A 25371-nucleotide genomic window follows, 5' to 3' on the forward strand; every position below is an offset into this window, starting at 1 on the left:
AGGGAGTGGGAAATATTACTCTTCAATACTACCGTGATCTATAGCCTTACATGTACAGATGCAGATAAAAGCTTTGTTTTGCTTAGAGCTGGCATTGTTTAGCTCCCTCTCATACTATCAATATGAAACCATGGCATATTCATGACAAATTATAAAGCCCTAAACCTGTAATGCTGAGAAGGGGACATTCCTGCAGACTGCCCGGCAACCCACCTCAGACACAGAGTCGTGTGTGATTTTTCAATGCTAGGACACTTATGAAAGCCAGAATGGTAAAAAACTTTACATTTGGCATTTCAGGGTCCTGAAAATAAGTATTTTCAGAACTAAGTATGGTGTTTTGAGATAATGGTATTAATAGTTGCCTAAATTGTTATAGCATGAGGTTGCAAAGCAAAGAAGCAACAGACACTACCACAAATCCTTCAGAAGGACAGCGATTAAGTGTACTTGCTTTTTCTTTTGGCAGTAGAAAAATAAAGCCTCTCTGTAGCTCTCAGCAGTGCAATTTTCTGGTGCCAAAGCTATCTCTCCAAAATCCTTTCAATACACAAAAGTTAACCTCTCCTCTCTCCATTACAAAAAAAAAAGTGAATAAGAATATTGCAACTCAGTCAGTGACTTCAGATCATGAAATTGCTCAGTATTTCACTGAGAACACTACAGGTTTGCTCAGTTGCCCATAGAATCCTATCATGCTAAATACTGTCATTTATTTGACTTGCACATTCAGAAATCAGTTGAGAAATTGCCCTTTTATGCTTACTTTGCCCTTTTTCCTTGCCTTTTTACAGATCTAACAAAATTCTTTTGTCTTGAGATCCTGTTATTTCTGACCTTGATTCCACTTCCCATGATACTCATTCTGAAATTGAAGACAACACACAGAAGTTCAAACGAGTTCACAGTTCATAAATCCAGCCTATATGCTCTAAGAAGAAAATCAGATTGCATTTAAAAAGATGCTCTGCCTTTAATCACTCTCATTTGTTTTAAGAGTATTTAACAATACTTTTGGTAACTGAATAAATACACATCACAAATTCCATTACTAAACCCAAAGGACTACTGGCATTCTGAGAGATACGATCTAGAAGGCAGTGTCATCCTTGGAGAAAGTAAGTTAAAATTGTTCTTAAAAGACGGCTAAAGCTAAGAAAAGCTACGGGGAAAAAAAAATCCTAAAAGTGATGGAAACAGAAACTAAATGTCTATTTTTTGCATGATTCCTTAAAGGCCCCATTCTAACCATGTAGCTATCCATGTAGACATTGGGACAAAAAGAAGTGAATGAAAACTAGAGGTTTAGTATAGTTTGTAGAAAGATACTTTTGTTATTCAGCATCAATTATGTAAAAAGAATAGTTATCTGAATAAAGAGTTTGATATTTTCATATATAACCGAAAATTTTACCTGCTGTAGTTTAGCACGTGTAAGAGAAGAGTTGGGCTACAGCATATTCAAAAATAATCTAGAGCATCCTCATCTCTAATGGGAACTGTGTGGTAAAAGCTGATTTTCACCCTGCCCTCCCCAAATGGGATATGTGCTTGTACATGCCTGTACAGTATGTATGGCAGTATGTACATAGTATAATTCTGTGAACATATATGAGAATGTGCAGGGGAATTAAAACTCCTGAGATAAGCTGCAGAAGGGTGCTTAAAAACTTGCAGGTACTTATTAACGTATCTAGTGTTGCTGTACTGCTGCTCTTGATCTTAAGTGTGCAGTTGGTTGATTGCTGGTTAACTGCTATTAATAAATCAATAAACCACTTCAACCTTGATTTGATTTTGAGCTGAACAGTTTTTCCATGTCATAATCATGAGGGAATTAATCATGAAGAAGGAACAAATCCTCATTTTTCATAATACAAGAATATAGAGGCATCAAATGAAGGCACCAAAAGACAGATTAAAGACAAAAAAAGAGACTGACGTCTTCAAACAATACTTAAAGCAATCTTCGCTTGCCAAAACATGTACTGGATGCTAAATGGGTTAAAAACTGATTTAAAGAAAATAATGGAAGAAAAATGGCTATTAAATATAATAGATACATCTGTTGAACCACAAATTATTGAATATACTGAATATATTTGTCACAGTGAATGATTACACAGGAGAATTAATGCTACATGTTTGCTCTACTTTTTTTTGACAGGCATTCACCAGTGGCTACTGGTAGAAAAAAAAGAGATATTGGACTAGCTAGACCTTTGGGTCTGAGCAGTTGTCTTCTCTCTCAATTGCAGAACTTTTTTTCTCTACTGAAAAGTAGTTCAGGAATACTTCTGCCATGTTGCTTAAATATTGCACATAAATCTTGTAGTATCCTGTAATAAACACCGAGGACATGCTAAATTTCCACAAAACCACAAGTACCAAGCTTTATAAACCAGTATGAGTCAAACTAAATTAAATTCCACTCATTATGCTAATGGAGTTCCAAACTCTTCCCCACTGGCACAGTGTACAATTTATGTAACGATTCTGTGGAAAATCCTTGGAAGTGGTGGAATAATGCTCTGCTTTTCCCCTACCACAGGAATGAACCACAGAACAGATAAAAGCAGTTCTCAATTCAATGAATTTTCATCTAGACAAAACAAAGAAGAAGAGATGACTGTAACTTGGCTTCTTTTACTCTCCTGGGAAGCTTTATGCTGATGTACACGTTAAGAGAGGATCCAGAAATGGTCCACAATTGTCTAAGGATTTTTGATTAAAAGCTACAGCCAAACAGTAAATTAAAGAGTCATTCCTACATGGAATTGGAAGCCACTTTCTTCAAAGTGCCCTCTCTCTAGCAAATATTTTTCACTAGAAATGCAACATTTTTTTCACAGTACAGTCGGCTTTGCATATCATATCCAAGAAACACAATCTGAGGCCTGTAAAAACACTTTTCAATATTACTCTAAGTTTAATTACAGTAAAATTCTAATCTTCCCTAAGAAAGAGAAAACATCACAGTTTAACTCCACTTAGTCTCAAAAGTAAATCTTTTCACAATAGTTCAGTGATAGCACCACATTGCTGTGACATAACTGAGGACTTTGTTGTTAAGAGGGAGCAGTTTTCTTGGGAGGTGCATTTAGCTGTAAAATATTCCACTCTATTAGAATATGAGCATACTTACCCTTTTCCAAAGACTTACACATGCTGATGTCAAGACAATGTATTCCAGAAAATCCAAAAGCTCAAAATAAATTCCACAGTGATAGAAGATAATCACTGGACTAACTTTCCATTATAGTTAAGCATGACATATGACTGAAAATGATCTTACAATCAAAAGCAGTACGTGGAAAGGGTGATAGAGGTGGGAAGGATCAAACTAGGCTAGAATCTACTGGCAAACTATCTACTACAGCCTTTCTAGAAAATAAATTCTGGAGACATTGAGTCAAAGATAGTTTAATGCCAGTATCTTACAAAACAACATGAAAAATGTTTCATAATTTCTACATAAGTATTGATTCAATTAACATTTTTATTGAATGACATTTACTCGTTTTGATTTCTTTCTTCTCCTATCCTTATTTTAAAATAGAAATCAAATAACCACTTTTCTAGAGAATGTCAGTATAGAGATCTGTTTACAAAAACTTCTCAGACCACCCATTAGGATAGTATTTAAGTAATGATGATGTATGACAAGTCCCTATTCCTTCTTTTGCCAGTTTGACCACTAATAGTAGAAACAGTGAAGCAAAGTCTTACAAAAATAATTTGTAAGATTCATTTATGTATTTTAAGGAAACTCCAGAAATATTAACATACTTTTTATTTTCAAAAAAGAATTCAGGCTTTCATGTCACTTTATCTGCTATTCCACCTGTCCTCTTTTTGGTGATCATAGATGTGCTTTTTAGGAGGGAAAAACACAAATCTCCTCCAATGAGGAGAAGCTTAGGCTCTGATGCTGAAAACATATATTCACTTCACACTGCAAAATATATTCTCCTCCTTGAGAACCTCAAAGTTAGGTGACTAATGTAATGTAGTCTTTGGTAGGCAGATACAGACTCTTTGGTGTATTGCACATTATAAACAGTAAATAATGTTTTATAGGTGTATATTTTCAAATTCTTAATTATTTCAAATCACCAGACGTGGTAGTAGAAAATTATCCTAAACAGATGCATTCTGACTGTAATACAATCTAAGCCATGTTCTGAGGCTTGTGTTTGTCTTTTTGCACGCAATTGTGTGCAGACACCAAAATACAAAGTCAACCTTAAGGCCTTTGAAAAGCCCAGGCTACCATTTACCCAGGCTATCTGCTTTCCATTTTGCTGACCCATGTAAATTTGGCAAATTGTCCTTTCTTTAATTTACATTGAGTACTCAAACATTTTATCAATATATGAACAGAAGAAAAGGAGGTGGAATGAATATGAAGTGATATCAAAATTTAAAAACATGAATCTGAAAATTTACTGACATTTCTTTCAAATAAGGCACATTAATAAATAAGCTATCCTGCAACTAGAATTAATTTATTACCTTAGGAAACCTGATTCAAAGGCAAAGAAGATTATAATGTGTAATTCATGTTGTCAGCATGACGTTATTATTTGAGGCAAACATATTTTGCCTCCTCAGCAATTATTTTTTAAATGTGTCATATGTGATAAAAATGATCATGTAAATGACTGTATCAACAATTTATATGATTTCTCTCATAAAAGCCTCCCAAATCTAAGTATTTCTTCAGTCTTTTTTAAGAAATTGGCACGTAAAGTATATATGCAAGAATATATTTTGACTTTGTTAAAAATGTTTTGAAGTCATAAAAATCAACCAGCCATAGTTCCAAAGTTTTATGAATGGGCTTAAAATGCATCTCCAGTAGCTTATGCTACTTCAGTGTTAAATAATGAGGTAGCACATTGTTCCAAAATTGTTCTGAATTACGTAAACCATTTGCTACATGCTGTTTTGACTTCATTTTTTGTTTAGAGCTGTTTGGTAAAGTAGTACTTTCTGTCTTCTCTGGCTTCCTGGTTTTGTTTTTCTTTTGTGGAAGCTTATTACTATATTTTTTTCTTTCACTTTTTGCTTCTTCCTCTTTTTCTCCTTCTTCCCCCTCTCCCTCATCCTCTTCTTCCTCCTCTCCTATATTTTCTTGTTGCTCTTCTCCTTCTTCCCCCTCTCCCTCTTCCTGTTCTTCCTCTCCTTCTTCACCTTTGTCTTCTCCCTCTTCCCCTTCCTCTCCTCCCTCTTCCTCATCTGCCTCTTCTTCCTCTCCCTCTTCCTCATCTGCCTCTTCTTCCTCTCCCTCTTCTTCATCTGCGTCTTCTTCCTCTCCCTCTTCTCCCTCATCTTCTTCCAGTCCCTCTTCTTCCACTCCCTCTTCTCCCTCATCTTCTTCCAGTCCCTCTTCTTCCTCTCCCTCTTCTTCCACATCTTCTTCCACTCCCTCTTCTCCCTCATCTTCTTCCACTTCCTCTTCTACCTCACCTTCTTCCATTCCCTCTTCACCATCTTCCTTGTCCCCTACTTCCTCATCTTCTTCCTCTTCATTTTGCCACTCTTCTTCTTCCTTGCTTTCATCGTCTTCCCCTTCTGCTTCTGCCTCTGCTCCTTCCTCTTCTTCATCCTCTCTTTCTTCTTCCACTTTATCCTCCCTCTCTTCTCTTTCTTCTTCTACTCCTTCCTCAACTGCCTTATTCTGCCTATTTGCATCTTCCTGTTCTTCTTCGGATACATCTTCTTCCCTACCCGTCAATGATTCTTCTAACTCCTCCTCTTCACCCTCTTTGTCTTTTTCATTTTCCCTTTCTTTGTTTTCTTCTTTATTTTCCTTTTCATTTTCTCCTTCCTCTTCCGCCTCTACCTCTTCTTCTTCCTCCTCTTTATCGTCATCTCCTTCCTCACTCTCATCTCTTCCCTCACTTTTAACCTGTTCCTCCTTTTCTCTTGACAATGATTCTTCTAACTCCTCCTCTTCATCCTTTTTGACTTCCTCATTCTCCCTTTCACTTTCTTCTTCATCTTCCTTTTCATCTTCTCTTTCCTCTTCTACTTCTACCTCTTTTTCTTCCTCTCCCTCTCTATCTTCACCTTGTTCCTCACTCTCATCTCTTCCCTCACTTTTAACCTGTTCCTCCTTTTCTTTTGCACGATCGTCCTCCATATTGCCCTTTTCTCCCTCATTCAGCATTTCCTCTTCCTCCATCAACCTGCCTTCCTCATCTCCTTGCTCTTTGCCATCTTCCTGATTAATCCCTTCAGTCTCTTCTGCATCCTCATTCTCACTGTCTCTTTCAGCCTGTGATTCCTCTTTTTCATTTTCTTTTTCATTATCTTTTTCCTCTTCCTCATCATCCCTTTCTACTGAAACTTTATCTCTATTTTTTTTAACCTCAATCTCTTCCTCCTCTCCTAGTTCACTTGCACTGCCAAGTGTTTCATCTAGATTTTCTTTTATACTTTCACCTTCATTCTCCTGTTCTTGATTAGATTCGTCCGCATTCTCAACTTCTAACTGCTTGTCTTCATCAGATTGAGGTTCAGAGATTGTTTCTTCCTCATTCAGACTTTTTATTTCAGTTTCTTCTACATATTCTTTCTCATTGCTTGTAGCTTGCATCTCCTCCATCTCACCATTTTCTCTTTCTGTGTCCGAATCTTTCACTTTATCTACCATTTTCATCTCCTTCTGGACTTCCCTGCCTTCATAATAGTCCTCTACTTTTTCCATACCCTTAAGTATGTATTTTGGAAGATCATTACTACTTTCTTCAGTTGAAGATGATGACATAGATAAAGATATTTGTTTCAAAACGGGATCCTTTTTTTTTAACTTTCTCTGCTCTTCAACACTTTTTTCTCTGAGACATATTCTTTCAAATTTATCTGATTTTTCTACAACATCCTTTGTTTTGTTTTGACTTTCTATTGCTTCTTGACTTCCTTGCTTTTTAGTAGGGTTATATTTTCGTACAGTCAATGAATCAGTCTGGGGCTGATCTCTGGATGCAGAAGGAAGTACATCTATTTGAAGGAATTGCTTAGATTCAATAGCTTTTGACTTTTTATAGGAAGAATTCGATTTTTCAGTCAGAATTTGTTTTCCAGCAGTATGACTGTAAGCTACATCATCTCTGACAAATTCTGTAGTCTCTGCATATTCTTTTTCCCTTTTCACTAACCTGCATTTGTCCCTAGTCATTTGTTGGGCACCACTTTTCAAAGTACTAGTGCTTTTTACATGCTCAGATTTACCTTTCCTTGCATTTTTTTTGGCCACAGCCTTCCCTGTGAAGACACTACTTTTTTCTAAATCTTGTCCTGGTGACTCTGAAAGTGAAGATTGCTTTTGTAAAGAGCTAGATTCTAATTTTGAGCTGTCCTTCATGAAATCGGAATCCTTGCTTTTCAGCCCACCTTTAACATCTCTTTTCAGTTTCACATTTTTATTGTTCTTCTATTCCACACGAGAAGCAGAAAATTAAAAAGAGAGAAGGAAAGCATTAAGGACAAATGATAGCAAAAGAAAAAGGTTAAAAAAATCTGAACAAGAAAAGAAACAATTTGTATGAGAGGACTAAAAGACAGCATAAAAAGCAGAGTATTTCACATGAAATGTATTTACATGTGCAAATATTAGAAGGATGTAATGTTCTGTTGATGGTAAATGTACTACTATGCCTTTTTCACCATCCAAGCACTTGAAATGAATGCAGTAAAAATTGTGCAGCCAGTAGCACTCCCCATGAACATGCAATATATGAGGCTGTGTGAACACAAGGAAAGAACTACAGTTCTCTTACACTTTTCTCCACCTTTCCCCTTGGGAAATCTTCTAATGTACTCGTTATTCTAATAAATTGGAAAATGTATTGTCTTTCTCCTTTAAATTTTACACTTACTTAACAAATTCTGCAGAACACTTTTTAAAATATAAAATAATTATCATATATACTAAAACGCTGAAATGTTGGGACTGCTTTACGATTGAAATAGGAAGATAATACAAAAGTATTTTAATTTCATAATGAAACTCAGTATTACTGCTCCTTTAAATACACTTCATGGTGAATATCTGCAAAATAGTCTCTATTTATATTGTGCCTGAAAAGTCAAAACATTTTAATATCAACAAACCAGTAGAAATGTATGTTACCAACTTATGTTACAAAGTGTATAATGATAGTCTCTTCCTGTTCTTTAAACTGGTGAAGTATTATATACTCTCATTTCAAATTATGTTAGATATGAGGAGTTCTATGGACGTGTACAAGTTCTCTCTGACTTGTTAGCTGCTTAGGATTTTACCTCAAGAAAATTAGCGAGAGGAGGTTATAAAATTACTCTAGCTTTTTTAAAACTCAAACCAAAACAATTAGTATAAGGATAATACAAGAATTACAGATATTTTAAACATAAGTATACATATATAGATATATAATTATTTACCATACCTTTTGCTTTTGGAGTGGTGAAAATGTTAACGACTGGTCACTGGGATTGAATACCATTGCATGTGTCTGCAAAAAATAAGACCTCTATTAAAAAAAAAATTAATAGGGAAAGCGGCACCACAGTTCAACTACAGAGAGTTATTATATGAACATTTTAATATTATTGCACAGTCAGGTTGAGACTAATATGTATCATCATTCTTTTTTCTTATTCTACTCCCTCCTTTACTGCTTATAAAGAGAAAAAACAGCAACTAGCTTAGATGTCAATACCTAAACTGTCTGTAGAGACTGGGAGCTACATGCCCTCTCTTTACAGTCCACAAGCATATTTTAGATCCACCTTCTACTCACCCTGAAGTTATGGCTACAAATATAACATCTTCATCATAACTTTCAACTTAGTATCCAGTTTGATACCACACAGTCTTGAAAGAATATATTCAAAGAAACAGTACATAGCAGAAATTTTCATTAGAGTCTAATGCTTTCACCTCTTCTAGATAAAGTAAAAAACCAAAACGCAAGGCAATGTAGACTATTACTAGGTGAGCAGGTAGAGTGAGATTTTGGTCATTCCTTCCCACACACTCCACATGACAAGATAATGTTCTCTGCTGCTGTTTATTAACTATTTATGGTTTAACCACCATATTCTTTTTCAGCACTGAGTGCAGACAGTTCTGGATTCTGACTCCCAAGAATTTGTTCTGTCAATATGTTATTAAAGGCTTTTCCTCCTTTTGTCACACTTCTCAATAAGATGTGGCCACAGTTTAGAAAAATTGAAACAACTATGCTGTAACAGATTGTTCTGATTGAGATTCAAGAAGAGCAATCTTTTTTCCTTGTATTTTGACAAGTTTGCCTGACCTTTTTCAAATTTACTATTTCATTCTGATGAACATTTTTAAATGGATTCATGACAGGTAGAAAAACAAAAAGGAGAAGGATGTCTGGCACATAACGTGTACAATATGTGATAAATAATGCCTCAGTAAAGTAAGGAAGGCCATCTTGTGCATCACATATGAAAATATTTTTCTTGTAAACAAAAAAAAGTTTTATAACTGTTAAATAAATTGTATGCAGAAATGGGCTGTTAAATTAGTAAGTACTGTAAAGTACAAGCAAGCAATAATTCCTGCAAAATGTGCAATCCCTCCAGTATAGCTGAAAACGTGTTCTGAGATCAGCGGACAGTCAGTTGCCTGTTTTTTTTCTATTCTGTTGAAGTTTAAAAAAAGACAAAAAACATCATTCCTTCCAGTTCACTGCATTAAGGCCAGCACACATCAGATCTGCCTGGAAAACAAAGTGATTTGGAAAGGTGCACAAGCCGTAAGCTGAACACACCTTTTAAATAAAAGAAATATGTAGGAACATGTGTTGGGATTACCAAAGAATCAAAATTGTTGCATTTTGGTCTTCCCTTTAATATGATCCACCTGTATTTATAAAAACCTCTTATTAGAATAGCAAAAGACAGTTCACTGCTTTATTGCATATAATTTTCTCTCTTGGAAATGATCAAGAAAAAGAAGGTCAGAGATCAACATAATCATGTGGTACCAAGTGTCCTCCTTCCTTCTGATATCCAGACCTAAAGCATGGTTAGGGGGCACACTACTTGGACCACTTCAATCTCATATTTCAACATTAGTTGGAACAGGGAAACATTTTAGCATTCGGTAATGACAATATGGAATGCATGTTCACATAACACTATGTCAGTACTTCTTGGTGCCACATGTGATGTTCTGGGGTAGTCAGGAGTTCTGCACTAAAACTTTAAACATGATTTAACTGCTTTGTTCTTCTCTTCAGAGAAAGGATTGAATCACAGATTCATTAGTGAAATTTATTACCATATTTAGGACGTCAGTTCTATCTCCAAGGTTTCTGTCAATATTCTCATTATCTGAATCTTCTGCAGAGTCCTCACCATATTTATCATTTTGATAATTCTTTTCTTCAAGATAAAATAGAGACAAGACACCATATGAACAAGCACTGTACAGCAAACAGAACATTCTAGTCTTGTAAAATAGATATAATTTCTATTTTGCTGACTTAAACTGAAGTCCTAAGATTCCTCATTCCCCAACCCTAAGACACAGCAGAAGCACTTCAACTTTCTTTTTGTCACTAATAACACTACAGTATCTCAGCAATCTGGCCTCTGTGCACTATAGATCTCCTACAGTTTTTGAAGGCTTTCAAGGCACAAATATTACATGAGATAAAGTATCTTTTGGATAATTTCATTAATAATAGTGTACCAACAGATTAAATTAGCTGCAGTCACATTATCTACATTACACATTATCTGTGTAATGTACGGAGAGACAGCAATTTTAACTCCAATGCAGCACCATAAAACTGTACCTACATAATTGTCAGCTTCATCTCAAGTTCATCAGGTATACAATCAGTTTCATACGGCACAAAATCTGAGGGTTTAGGTCTCAGAAGGGAATCCAAATTCCCCTGCATTGCTTTTCCTGAACCAGAAATGCTAATGGACATGCTGGCAGCTTTACAAATAATCATCTTAATTCTAATTGAACTAATTACTTTCAAATTGGATTTTACTGTCCAATAAATCTGAGCTAACTTTTACACAGAAGCACTGCATTCTGCACTCTTCAGTATTGCTCTTCCCAGGAAATCACATATGCTCAGAAACCCAGACAAAGTCCAGAACTGCTCTAGAGCATCTGTGCAAAAGTCCAGCACTGCATCAGTATTGTTATCCAGGCATTAGCATTAGCTAGAATATTGCAAATCCTTATCACCTTATAAAACAGACAGTGAAGAGTATTTTTGCATTGAAGAAAGATCATAGAATCATAGAATGGTAGGGGTTGGAAGGGACCTTTAGACATCATCTAGTCCAACTTCCCTGCAGAAGCAGGTCAACCTAGATCAGGTCAGACAGGAACATGTCCAGGTGGGTCTTGAAGATCTCCAAGGAAGGAGACCCCACATCCTCCCAGGGCAGCCTGTGCCAGTGTTCCCTCACCCTCACAGTGAAATAAGTTTTTTCTTATGTTTAAGAGGAACTTCTGTTCCAGCTTCATCCCATTACCCCTTGTCCTGCTGCTAACTACAACAGAAAAAAGGGATGTCCCAACCTCCTGACACCCATCATTTAGATATTTGTAAATGTTAACAAGACACTCCCTCCTCACTCTCCTCTTTTCTAGACTAAACAGCCCCAGTTCCTGCAGCCTTTCCTCATATGAAAGATGTTCCAGTCCCCTGATCATCTTGGTGGCCCTGCGCTGGACTCTCTCCAGAAGTTCCCTGTCCCTCTTGAGCTGGAGAGCCCAGAACTGGACACAGGACTCCAGATGAGGCCTCTAAGAATTAGTAGACCTCCTTTCTTATCCAAGGTCTCTTGTAGTTCTTCCTGTACCCTTAAGGTTGGTCCTAATATTTTTTTTTCTGTAATTATTTCTTCTTTTTTAAGAAAACAGAGAAAGCACTTGCTAACCTTAGAGTATTTCTGTGAAGTCCTGTTTCTGCAGGTGTGAGGAATCACAGTTCTTCTATAATTTATAAGTTGCTTTTCTTTCATTCCACTCTCCTCTAAATCTTTAAGCACATTTTCCAAACATGAACAGTATGAAGCAACTTCTAGCATGCATTTCCCAAATTTCATGTCTGTATGCTGCCAGACCCTCTTGAAGAAAGACTAAACTTAAACCTTTTTTCATGTTCAAACTGAGCATTAGTTTAGAATGCCAACAGCCAAAGTACATAACTATAAGAAAATAGCAAGATATGAGGACACTACCTTTTTCATGGTCTCTATCCTTCAGAGGCTCAGCTTTGGGGAGACTAGTTGCAGCAAAACGGAGTGGGCTAGTGTTGCTAGTCACAGGCAATGAAGATCTTAAGAAGCCTTCTCCCAGTGGAGGCAGAGTTTGTGCCATTTGCATAAACTGTTCTGGTGACTTTCAGAAGATTAAAAAAAATATATTAAGAGTAGAAGAATAAAATGTAGGCAACCTCTTGTACTTAACAATTGGTATTTTCTTTTAGTTGCTGATACAGTGTTGTAACTTTGCACACAAAGCATAAACAAAATATCTTTACTCTTTTAATAGTCTGTAGTCCTACAAAGTGGAGGGGTATACAGTGGGACATTTGAGATCATTTCTACATAATAATCTCAAACAGTCTTAAAATAGAGATAAAAAAGAAAGAGAAGTTTTGATTTTTATTTAAAGTGAAAATGCTAGTCTCTCAAATACTAATGAAATATTTAATCTACAACATCAATATATCTTTACAAAATAAATGTGTTTTTATGGTAGTCAGCTTTCACATAGGTAAGCAAAAAGATCTAACTGTTCTGTTCAAGGAAATCACAAGGAATGTGTAATAGAGATAAAGGACAGGAAACGACTATTTTAAGTAGATACAAGATCTCAGGATCGTTTCAAGCTGATTGTGAAACTTTGTCCTTTGATATTTTATAAACTATGAACGAACTTGATATATTCAAGGACTCAGGGAACAACAAAGAGAGTCAGGTTCTTGTTCTTTCTAAAAAATATTTCTAAGGTATTTAAAAAAAATGCAAAGGAACAGCCTCTATGTTTTAGAATTTAAAAAACCACAAAATCAATTTGAGTCTTCTTCACAGAAATAAACGAGTAAAATCTGACCAATACCTATCTTTTACCTGGATCAGCTTCGGAAACAGGGTAGATATTCATTCTCTTTTTATATATATTAAAAATAAACATGTATTTCAAGAAGATACATTTATCTGATGAGTATATTTTGTGATTTAAGCTTTAAAAGTAATTTTGTTTCTTAAAGGAAGCATAGCAATGCTAAACAGCTCTGAATTTACCCTTTCTCGACGTCGCATTCGTGCTGATGTTAGTTTTAAGGTGTTTGTTAGTGAATATCCACTGATTTTAGAGATAGTAGAAGTCAAATGGTTCTCACATAAATCTTCTAAAAGTACCTCTTCAGATCCTTTAGGCCTTGGAGCAGCAAAAACTAGCATGTGACAACCACCACAAGCAACCTACAGCACCAAAAAGATGTCTGATTATTTCATTTGCAAGTACCAATACAAGAATCTCATTTTATTACAATCCTCTCTAGAGGCTTAGTTTATAACAAAAACATAATAAAAGTAAGATATATTAAATTGCTTCAAATTCAGCTCTTAATGATGTTAGCAAGATACTTAAGGTACTTAATTACCTTTATTAATGACCAGTGATCTATACTCACTTATTCTTAATTAAATACAATATATTTGCATTGAACAGGACACAGGACAAGTCTACTAAATTATTGGTATTGAAGTAAGTAAAGATATTTCCACTGATTTTTAAGGGATTCAACTTTATTATTTTGATGCAAGTCAGATGTGTGCAATGCAGATAGCTTCAGTGATACAAACTTTGGTATTATGTCACAAAACATAGAGCAAGTCCCACACCTTCCAATAGACAAGGTCTTATTACATAAAATCAGAGGTTTCACTTTTAAAAAAGTTTAAAACCCATACCACTTCTGACAAAACCTCCTGAAACAATAAAGTCCAGCAACATAAACAGATTCGATCAACAGACCTTTGACCCAAAGTTTGCTCAATTCTGAGTCATGTTGCAGTCTTGTTGCTAGTAATTCTGTGACATTAATTTCTTAAACACCTCAAGAAATAGATTAATACAATGTCATTAAAAGAAAATAGTATTTCTGCATTCTCATCCCATTTTGATTAAAAAAAAGTAACTCCTCAAATTTTCCTACAGTTTAAAAATATACCACTGTATAAATAATCATAACAAGTGAAAAGATGACACTTTGGTGTTTTCAGAACAGATGTTGGTCTCTCCCTACTGACAACAACATAAGAGCAATAAATACTTAATTTCAAAGGCTACTACAGCTCTACATACCAAACAGTATAGCACAACACTACTAAGTAAAATCCTAAAGCACAGTCTGTACGTCTAGGCCAAATCAAACACTTTCTAAACACAATGAACAGTGTGGTAAGTAAATATAATTTTCTTTCTCCTTCAAATTGTGTTGACTACAAACTATGTGTTACAAAAGGAAATAATTCTATAAAGAAACTTCAACTCTTATTAATAAAACATGTTTCATAAAATGATTACTATTTAGATGGCTAAGAAGCCTGAACAAAAGTTTTACCGAAAGAACTGTGAACTGCAAGAAATTGCAACACAGAGTAGGATCAAACTGATTTGTGCAACTCTGTTCTCCAAGGCCCAGCTTGCCGTGCCGCCCATTTCCAAAAGTAAACATGAGGCCATTCTCTGTATGTGGAAAAAACAAAGATGTTACTAATAATGAAGACTCAATAAAAAATGAGGAAAAAACCATCACAAAGTAACATACTATGCAAGCAGGGAATATTTCTCTTTCAAAAGCAAAACCTGAACAAATATTTTTGTATTTTCAGCAGATGAACACGATAGATAAATATGCATATTTTCATGCAAAGTATTGTCTGAGGTAAGAGTTAGTCTAGACAATTTGTAAAAAAAACCCTAAACCAACAACAAAATAACAAGATTGAAATTGTATCGAAAAACAAAGGCTTCTAACAGGAGTACTTGTGAGCAAGACATGATTACGAGGTTATAATTCCTCATGAGATACTGTGAACAGGGCTTTGCATGGCATGGCATGGCATGGCTGTGAATCAGAAATTCCTAATATCAAATCTATCTTTCTCACTAGCTCACTTAACCTTTAGAACTAGTAAGTTTGTCTTCTTCTACTGCTCACTTGATAAAGAAAGTTTTTACAGTATATTAGAGAGTCGTTGGAAGTGCATTTCAGAATTTTTCACTTACATACCTGCTATTACAGCAGTGTGATTTTCTCCACATGTAACGTTACATATTTTATGCTTCTTTAAGTGTTTCACAGACTTTGGTACTGAAGTTTCAAAAATATAAGTACCATGTCCCAGCTGCCCATATTGTCCAAGTCCAAAAGTATATACATCTGTCTCTGAAAACATGCGGGCAAAGTTAACAACAACTACATTGAGAGATATACACACTATAACCTGCCAAATAGAAGTCAAATGACATCAGTATCAAAAAAGCAGTGTTTCATCAATTTAAAATTAATATAAAATAATTAAGCAATAAATTTATTTTAAATTAATGGCATTAATTAATGAAAAAGTAAATTAATCAAATACATTTCTCAATTATTAACAAAATAAAACCCAGAAAATTAAGCACAGAGTTCTGAATGTTTCAATATGCAACATACTTTCAAACATAACTGCAAAATCAGTATTTTACACAGTTAAATCACTGTGTTTTGTAATATTTATGGAAGTTTAAATGCTGCAATTAACTCAAGACCACATTGTTTACATATATGTGCATCTTTGAGTACAGTAGTCTCACCTTAATTTCTGATTACCTGCATGTACACTGTATGGTCCTGAATTTAATAGAACAGATCTCTTTAAATCAATACTAATTTGCATTTAAGAAGAGAATGGAACAATAAGAGAATAGGTTTCAGTATTCTGTTCAGATACTAAATCACCCCTGAATTAAATACAGAGAACATTAAAATTGTGTTCTCTTATGACAGAATGATCATCTTTCCAAATTTAGATTTTGTCCATTTAATGGATAGTCTGTGCCAGGAAAAAGAATAAGAGCTTCTCCAAAGCCAAAAAGATTCTTCATGTGTCCATCCCTGGCACTCCATCACAACAGGGGAAGACTGTGAAGCTTGGGAATCTTAATGAGGTCAGGCTTAAAAAGGGAAATTCAAAGACTAAGGTCTTTGAAAAGAAATGTGAAGTTTTCCTAGAATTTTATTCCTTGCTCCTTTTTCTTCTGCATGTAGGCAACAAAGGAAAAGTTACAGAAGTACTATTTAAAGTACCGGAAAAATTCTTATGAAAACTTGATAAAGATTGAGAAGGACAAAATATGTTGTACATCAAGCAAAATGAACAGAGAATTAAAAGCAATATATTGTTACATCATTGGTATGAACATGGTGCAGATCATGCCATCAAGTCTAAGATCTCACCACCTTAAAAAGCATGACAGAAATGGGCATTCACAGTGGAGTATGTGGAATGACAATCAACAGGGAATCTTTGCTTGTACTTGTTTGTGTCAAGGAAACAAGGGCACTTAGCAAAGTAAGTTTCAATGCCACAAAAGTAGTTTATACTGTGCAATCAATTTCTCAGAGTGGCCACAAGCTGCAGAAATACTATAGCAAATTATATTATCATGCTCTCAAACTAATTCTTCAGTACTGTCAAGGAAAGAGAAAGCAGTGAACAAACCAGACTCTCTACTGATACCACAGTATACTTACTAACTTATATTGAACTTTCCAATTTCAAAGGAAACCATGATGAAATACCATAACATCATGTCTGAAAATCTTCTTCCCAGGAAAGCATTTGCCCTTCCTGCCCTTTTTTAAGTGTTCCATATTCAGATGTCATGCATCATATAAAAAAATCCCATTGGTCCCCCAGTTTTTCAGATTATAGACAAAAATATTGAGTACAACATTTTCTTTTTTTTTCTAAATGTAATAGTAAAGCTCCCTCTGCTGGACGTTTCAGAGCAAGAAAAAACACACCTCAGCATCTTTAAAAAGACATTTGCTGTGACATTCAGACTTTCTGCACACAAATCAAAAAAGCACACCTGAAAAAACAAGGATCTTTCTCTAAGTAAATGGAAGTCTCACCTTCATTTGAGGAAATGACTTCCTCGGGATGGCTGATTCTATTCATTCTGTTTAGAAGTGCTGCATTTGTTTTAAAATTTGTTTGGGAACTGGCAGACCTTGTCATTTTCCAGTTACATGGCTTTATCTGATTAGTATAATTATTTTTAGTAAAGTTGCAGTTTTTTGATGTTATCTTTAATTCTAGCTTGAAACACACAATGACTTTTATATTTGTCTTGAGAGGGAGACAGAATCATATAACAGAATCGTTTCAGCTGGAAGAGACATTTAAAATCATCAGTCCAGCCTTTGTCCCAGCCCTATCAACCACTAGACCATTTCCCTAAGTGCAACATCCACTTGTCTCTTAAAACATCTCCAGCAACGGTGACTCCATCACCTCCCTGGGCAGCTGTTCCAATGCCTGACAATCCTTTCAGTAAAGAAATTCCTCCTCATATCCAGCCTTGAACCTCCCCTGGTGCAACTTGAGGCCGTTTCCTCTTGTTCTATTGCTTGTCACTAGAGAGAATAGACCAATTCTTGCTTCGCTACAACTTCCCTTCAGGTAGCCATAGAGAGCTCTAAATTCTCCCCTGAGCCGTCTTTTCTCCAGGCTGAACAGCCTCAGATCCCTCAGCCATTCCTCATACAAGATGTGCTCCAAATCCTTTACTAGCTTGGTAGCCTGCCTCTGGATCCTCTCCAGCACCTCAGTGTTCTTGTAGACAGGGGCCCAAAACTGAACACAGTATTTGAAGTGCAGCCTCACCAAAGCCAAGTACAGGGGAATGATCACCTCCCTACTCCTGCTGACAACAGGAGATGTTCTCAAATGCTAACTTTAAAAGTACAGGGAACTACTTTCTGTCCTCTGTTTCTACTGACGAGGAGGGCAGTCCAAAACAAAACAAGCTAGTGTGCCTTTTAAGAAGAAGGATTTCTTCTATTGTCCCTATAGAACAGGGGCACCTAAATTTTCCTCCTCCTAGATCTGCTTATTAGTCAACTATCAAGGCCCAAGAAGATTAAAAAACCTGCATCTTTCTTAAATGATACACTGTTCTGGTGCAGAAGTGAGGCCAAACCTCAGCAATAACCTTTTAGCAGATATGAGGTATTTCCTATAACCTGGCTTTATAAACACATGGAAAGTTTATGGCAAAGCAATCTTGTAGACTTTGTGACAAAATGACAGAGGTGAATTTCATCATCCTGAACTTGAATTTGTAAATCAATTTGCCTACAGCACAAATCCAAAAGGGGATATAGCCTCAATATCACCACCTTCTTACTGTCCTCAGTTCCAGTAAGGATATGGTTGGACAAGACAAATAAAACTTGCTGTCAGCAAAAGGGTAGATCTCATTCCCTCATTCTCTCTCCTCAGTCCTCACTTGCACTGTCTCTGCTGTCTGCCTGGCTATATGGTGAGCCAGTTCAGCTCAGTAATCCAGGTTTTGGGTGGTTTTGATGATACAATTTCCTGTGAAATGGTCAAGGCAGCACCATAGTGGTACAAGGGGAGAGGAAAGACATGGCCACAGCAGCATGAGAGAAGCAGCACTTTCTCCAGTGCATCAGTTAATCACAAGGAAGGCTCAGCGATAGTAACAGCACCCACAAGAAACAGAACACAAGCTCCGTCTTGGCCTAAAGGAAGGAACTGTAGCCTCCACAGCAGCAGCCTATGAGAAGGGCCCTTGCAAGATGAAGAGAAATGGTTTCAGAGCTTCCACAGAAGCAAACAGCTTCGCTGTTCCAAATGATGCACTGAAGTGCTGAGACTGCTTCTCCTTCACTTCCAACATTTTCTTTTTGAGAAGAACAGGGATATTCCCCCGTAACTGTGTATCTTCCACCCTTGCAGGCATCTTCTGAGGTACATAAGAGCTCTTTAATTTCCATGACTGTTTTTATTAAAAATAAAACAGTCCTGGGTAAAAATCTATGCAGCTTTCAGGGTTCTTTTAACATATGCTATCTGCTGAAAGAACTGAGTGAGCTCCAAGAGTGTCTTTAAGATTCATGCATTCTGTGCTATGTATTTAAGGCTATAGACAAAAATCCACGGAACAAAACTGGACTCAGATAGATATGCTTATATCTCTCCATGTAGATTCATTTTCCTTGAATATTATTATTATTATTATTATTATTACTACTACTGCTACAATTACTACTATGCTATCCAGTCTTACAATAGTTTTATTTTTAAATGGCTTAGGCTGAGAAACATTACTGTAAAAATCAGCTGTCAACATGATACTCAGTTTTCCCCAAGCTAGTAATTGGATTTGGGGATTTCAGTATAAATAGTAGAGAGACTTAAGAATGGTTTGAAAAATCTAGATAATCCTGTCTGTTTTGAACAGTCAGCTCTGTCATGAAGAGGTAGAGCTTTTTCATCCTTTTCATCCTCTTTCAAAAGGGTATCTTCACTTTCTTTCTTTTTAAAAGACTTTGAGACAGAAGATGAAAAACCCAACATTTTACATACTAACACACTAATGTGCTGTACTGTTATGTCAAATGATCTGTTCTCAAAGGATGTCTTCACTTCTTCCTTTGAAGAGAGATCTTTGCTTTCCCTCCTTTAAGAGAATAAAAGGAGGTAATATATCCTTTTAGAGGCAGGGTTATTCCCACAGGATCTCTCATCATCTGAAAAAAAGATTGAAGGTTTTAAGGCCACTCCCAATCTTCTGTTTCTTCTCCAATTTCTAGATTCACAGGTTATCACTATTCTACCTTTTAAAAATCCTTATTGGAAAAGCACACAAATTAAGATTGCTGGTCTCTTATTTTTCTTTTGAACAACAGCTTTCATTTCAGTAGGAAGGATTTGCAAGCACTGTGGGTAGTGGATGCATTTTTTTTAGTCTTTGAGAGAAGTTGCCTGGGATGAGGACATAATCTTCTTGAATTGGCTCATAAACTGTGATGAAATTATTAGGTTTGTGCTGCTACAGTGAGAGAAAACTTTTGCATGAAAGAATTTTTAAGTATTTATTCCCTAGTACAACTGCAAATACTAAAGGCAGAAGTAACACTAAGACTTGTAAAGATGTCTTCCAATACCACATTCAACGTTTCTAAAACCTTGTATTTTTAAAACAATTTTTCCCAAATAATTGCTCTCAATAGTTTTTTTGTTCTCTGCAGAGAAGAAAAAAAAACAAAAAAAACCAAAAATAAAACCCATAAAAGTTTCCACTGTGGAGTTTCAGAGTAGAAACCTGAAATATTTTAATATATACTTTCTACCATTTACTCTGATGTTTGCTGGAGAGATTTCAAATAGTAGCTTGATTTCATAACCCAGATAACATGGTCCTTATCATGCAAAATTGCCAACAGAATAGTTAAGACAGTCACAAAAAAGAAATCAAATGAAGTGCTTTGGAACCGACTAATTATGTATGAGAGTCAGGAAGAAACTTGCCTTGTACTCAGTAAAGTAACTGGATAATGCTTTCTTCTAATTTGATAAAACCTAAGTACAGTTGATGAAAAGAAATGAGTCAAGATGTGCAACAGTTTCTCCATATGATATTTTCTTCTATTCTATTCTTACATTAAATGATATGGATGAAACAGGGGAATATACAATAGTCAGACATGTAAGACTGAAATGACATATCCTGAAAAGATGAAAACCACATCAGCATACATTGTGTTGCTGAAGCCAAGCAGGAGCCATCTTCAGAGAGATGATACATGAAAGATAGATAATTTCTTCAAAATTATGCTACTTTCTTAGTTTAGAAAAATGAGCTTTCAAGAGCTGTAAATGACTCTTCTCCTCTTTTAAAGATGCATCCCTTTTCTGAATTCTTTGTGGTCACACCACTTCAACTCAAGATGCAATATACACTTTAGTACTGATTTCAGGTTTCTGGTGCAAAGCCTATAATGCACATACACTACATTCACTTTCTACATTAATACAGTGTTCAAATCTATCTCTTCTCCCAAGTCTTTCCCCAAATTTTAGTTTGCATCAGAAAGAGTTCCGCATGTCAACACTCCTGAAGAAGTATCTTTCACCTGAGGCAATATTTCCATTATCCTCTACTTTTTTGTTCAAAGTGTATAAGGCAGAAGTTCACAGGTGTAGCATATTTAATAATGGCTAAAGCACATAAAAAACATCTGACCTTTGACTCTTATCAGAACAACAGTTTGTCTTTACAGAAATGTATTTTGTTGCATGTTACTGTTTTCCTCTTGACTCAACTGGATCTTCTGGTATTCAACACTTTCATCATCAACTGTAAGCTAAGCCAGCACTGAATTTCTTATTTGTCTTCTACTACAAAATCTATTCCCACAGGCAAGTAAATCTTACATACTGAGACACTGACTTACTATGGTGTTTTCTTCACTGTATTTGTTTTTGTCATTTCTATTTTGCTGCTTTGTTCCAGCTCTTGTACAGATTTTACTGTAATTATGATATCATCTAGGTCTGCATCTCCCTGCAAAATCTGTTGCAACAGTTATGTGTTGTAATAAATTTTTATCATACAAAACACCATTTAAAAAAAAAATGATTGGTTGGTTTCAGATTTATGGTTACAAAAATAATCAATAATGATAATCAAATTCTTTCTGCAGAATTTCTCTTTATAACCCATAAAATAATGCTATGATTTATACCTTTGCTGGCTCCAAATTTAGGGTAATTTTTTTCCTAATAATTGTAATTTGATTGCATGCAAAGACATTTATTTTATACCACAGAACACTGCCAGGCTAAGGCTGTATGTTGCTGAGAAAAGAGGCAAAGGCACTGAAATGGATACAAATGTTTGCATTATTTCCTGGATTGGCTACCGCTATTTCCTCTTAATAGTATTCCCAAAGGAGTTTCAACCTACCCAGAATCTCGCAGCTCTACTCATCACTACACATAACCTTTCTCAGCACATCCCTTCTACCTTTAATCTTCCCAGCAGCTTGCAGTAGATCATTGAAGGTTCACCATCAGAAGGACAGGGGATGACTATTTAGCATTTTCAAAATACAGATTTTAAGGATTAATATCTATACATTCTACTTATTTTCACAACTTCACAGAATTATAAGGGTTGGGAGGGACATCGAAAGATCTAGTCCAAAGTCCCTACTCCTAGAGTAGGTCACACAGGAAGTCATCCAGGTGGGTTTTCAATGTCTCCAGAGGAGACTACACAACCCATTATGGGCAGCCTGTTCAAGGGCTCTGTGACCCTCATAGCGAAGTTTTTCCTAGTATCTAAATGGTGGGTGTCAGGAGTTTGGGACATCCTTTTTTTTTATTGTAGTTAGCAACAGGACAAGGGGTAATGGGACGAAACTGGAACACAAAAAGTTCCATTTAAATATAAGAAAAACTGTTTCACTGTGAGGGTGAGGGAGCAGTGCCACAGGCTGCCCATAGGGGTTGTGGAGTCTCCTTCCTTGGAGGTCTTCAAGACCTGCCTGGACATGTTCCTGTGCGACCTGATCTAGGTGCAGCTGCTTCTGCAGGGGGGTTGGACTAGATGATCTTTAAAAGTCCCTTCCAGCCCCTACCATTCTATGATTCTATGGTTCTTTGGAACACTTTCGCATTTTAATAGGAGACTGAGAGCATATTACAGAGGTATGGAATTCATTACACACCAAAGCTGTTATGTTTTAAAATCATCTGTGGGCAAAGTCAAATTTCCCTTTTCTGCTTCTATGAACTACAGTTGAGGATTGAACTTGTGGAAATAAATAGCTAGCGATTCTTTGGATATATCTCTTTGAAGAGCTAATTTATTGGCACACAAAATTTATATAATTATATATAAATAAATAAAGAAATATAATATTTAATTTATATATATTTATATTTACATACTATTTTATTTAACTCATTTTAGCATCCAGTATATTGTGCACCTCCATCACTATTAACAGACAACTACTCTAAAAGTGACTTCCTAAATGCCTTCCTAAATATTCCAGGTCATTTAAACTTACTACAGAATGGAAGCCCTCCTTTAAAGTTTCTCCCTTCATACTAATTTCACTTTCAAGTTCCTTAAAGGAAAGAAACACCAATCATCTCTGTTTCCCCAGGAGGTGCTGGCTTGTTGCAATTCCAGTAAGAAAGGCACTCAGACCCAGTAAAATATGTCTTAAAATGCTATTTATTGGAAGTAAGACTATAAACAAAAAGAAGATAGTATCAACAATCTTGTATCTCTTCAGATGCTGGAAATCCTGACATGTGTAACAGGCCTCCAGCCAGGCACAGTATGCTACACAGATCCCATCCATGGAAGATTACATCACTTTGATCATTTGAACTCTTGTAACTTTTTCTTACAAGCAAACAAATCTATTCATCATTTACACTGTCAAATAAAAAGGTCATTCTCATGGGAACTTGCTGCTGAAGTTTTAGAGAAAAGCAGAGACCCATAAGTGCTGTAACCAGTGGTACCAAGTGGGAGCTCCATGTCAACTTTTGTGTTACAACTAGCTGACTAAATTTACCTTGTAGCCTAGGGTTCTGTGAAGCAGCACAGGCCTGAAATCAAACTGTATGTGCAACACAGCACAGACCTGCACTTAGGTTAACTGCTACATGGATTTCTGCCATCTTGATGTATAACCGTCTCTCACTTAGGATCATTCAAACATCTTATGTTTCAGTTGGATGTAAATTCTTTAAAGTAAATTGAGTTTACTGATGAAGGGTTGTAAAGAAAGCCAGTTACATTGCGTACCTGTCAGTGCCACTGTGTGTTCTCCTCCACAAGCAACCTTATCAACCTTTTCTGTAATTCCCAGTACAGGCTGTGGGACTCTACTGTTCTTCAGCTGTTCAGGCAATAATCCCAGTTTTCCATTCCCAGGTTCTCCAAAAGTGTAGAGCTCTCCATCTCCTGTGAAAACACAGATCAGAACAGGGTTTAAAGCACGCACTCAGAAGCAAAGATGGGTTGTCAAGTCTGCTGTGGTAAGATAGAAAAGTGTATGAACATCATGGGATAATGGAACATACTTGTATAATGTCCAAATAGTTGTGCAAAGAATTCTGCATTGATAGGACAAGACAGGGCTAAAGTTTAGCCCCCTCCAAGATGGGAACCACAATATTTATCCTGTAAGGAATCTAGCCAAGGGAAAATCAAAACCATACACACCCTGCTTCTGAGAGGTTTCAATTCCCTCTGTAAATGGTATTTATGTAAACAGAAGTTGTTTGTAAGAATCTGCATGAAAATAGAGGATCATTTTGCCTGGAATTTTGTTGGAAAATCAAAATTTTTCTTCTTGTAAGATATAGATTTTAAAAAAGAAAAAAACCACACAGAATAAATGACACAAAACTGTGTGCAGTCTGGACAGCATGAAAAGAGCTATACATCCAACAAGAAGAATACAGCAGTGCTTCCACAGCAATCACTCCACCAGCATTAAGTTCAAAAACATATTGAGGGGTCTTTACAGGTCTCTTACTGTAACTTCTTTCTGATCTGCTACACAATGCTACAAGAAGACCCTTCTCATTGACCTATCCAGTTCAAGAACTGTTCAATCCCAAATTTGTGTAATCCATTTTATTTTCAGCTTTCCTTTGTTTCATCTTTTCCAATCACTCCTTTCACTTTTTGCTGCTATGTAAGTCTTAATTACCATTCAAGACAGTGTTCTGTACATCCATCTTGGATAGTTAAGAACAGAACATGAGAAATGTATTTTTCCATTGCTATATTTATCTACATCTGTTACATTTATCTACATTTGACATTTACCTACATCTGTTTTTTACAATTTATCTACATTTCTGATTTTCTGTGCTAAGGGGCCCCAAACTATTCTAACAGGTCAGAGCGAGGTTTAGGTACAAAATGTCTCTATACTGCCTGGAAAGCTCGAAGTTAATAGCTGAGTGTTCTCCACTCTCAAAAAGGTTATCTGTGGAGTAGTGTCCTAAGCAAATGTGGCCCATATTCTGAATTTGAAATTACTTACAAAAAAAAAAAATCATCATACACTGTAGGAAAAAGGTCAGACTTTTAATCCCAGTCAAAAAGCACACGGATAAACAAAACTCTCACATGAGGCTAGTCTGATAAAGAAATGTTGAAACTAGCAGAGGAGCTGCCTGCTAAAGGAAATGTGAAGAGATAGCTACAGTTACATAACCAACGTAAAAACAAACCCCAGA

At 36.0% G+C, this 25371-nt stretch overlaps 1 protein-coding gene across 2 annotated transcripts in view; it reads right to left on the reverse strand.

Annotated features, from left to right (window-relative positions):
* RPGR (retinitis pigmentosa GTPase regulator) overlaps window positions 1-25371 on the reverse strand; it is a 60152-nt gene that overhangs the window by 12538 nt on the left and 22243 nt on the right. Inside the window, exons 7-15 of one of the 2 annotated variants that reach the window (XM_061988604.1) lie at window positions 23924-24082; window positions 15306-15461; window positions 14634-14758; window positions 13309-13488; window positions 12241-12400; window positions 10307-10410; window positions 8439-8504; window positions 6174-7441; window positions 4871-5993 (exon numbers count right to left, since the gene is read on the reverse strand). In XM_061988604.1, coding sequence (XP_061844588.1) covers window positions 4871-5993; window positions 6174-7441; window positions 8439-8504; window positions 10307-10410; window positions 12241-12400; window positions 13309-13488; window positions 14634-14758; window positions 15306-15461; window positions 23924-24082 — 3341 coding nt within the window. Of the gene's footprint in view, window positions 1-4870; window positions 5994-6173; window positions 7442-8438; window positions 8505-10306; window positions 10411-12240; window positions 12401-13308; window positions 13489-14633; window positions 14759-15305; window positions 15462-23923; window positions 24083-25371 lie in introns of those variants that run through there. The other variant, XM_061988605.1, reaches the window with a different exon arrangement.

This window comes from Colius striatus, chromosome 1 (assembly GCF_028858725.1).
Source record: "Colius striatus isolate bColStr4 chromosome 1, bColStr4.1.hap1, whole genome shotgun sequence".
Taxonomy (NCBI): Eukaryota; Metazoa; Chordata; class Aves; order Coliiformes; family Coliidae; genus Colius; species Colius striatus.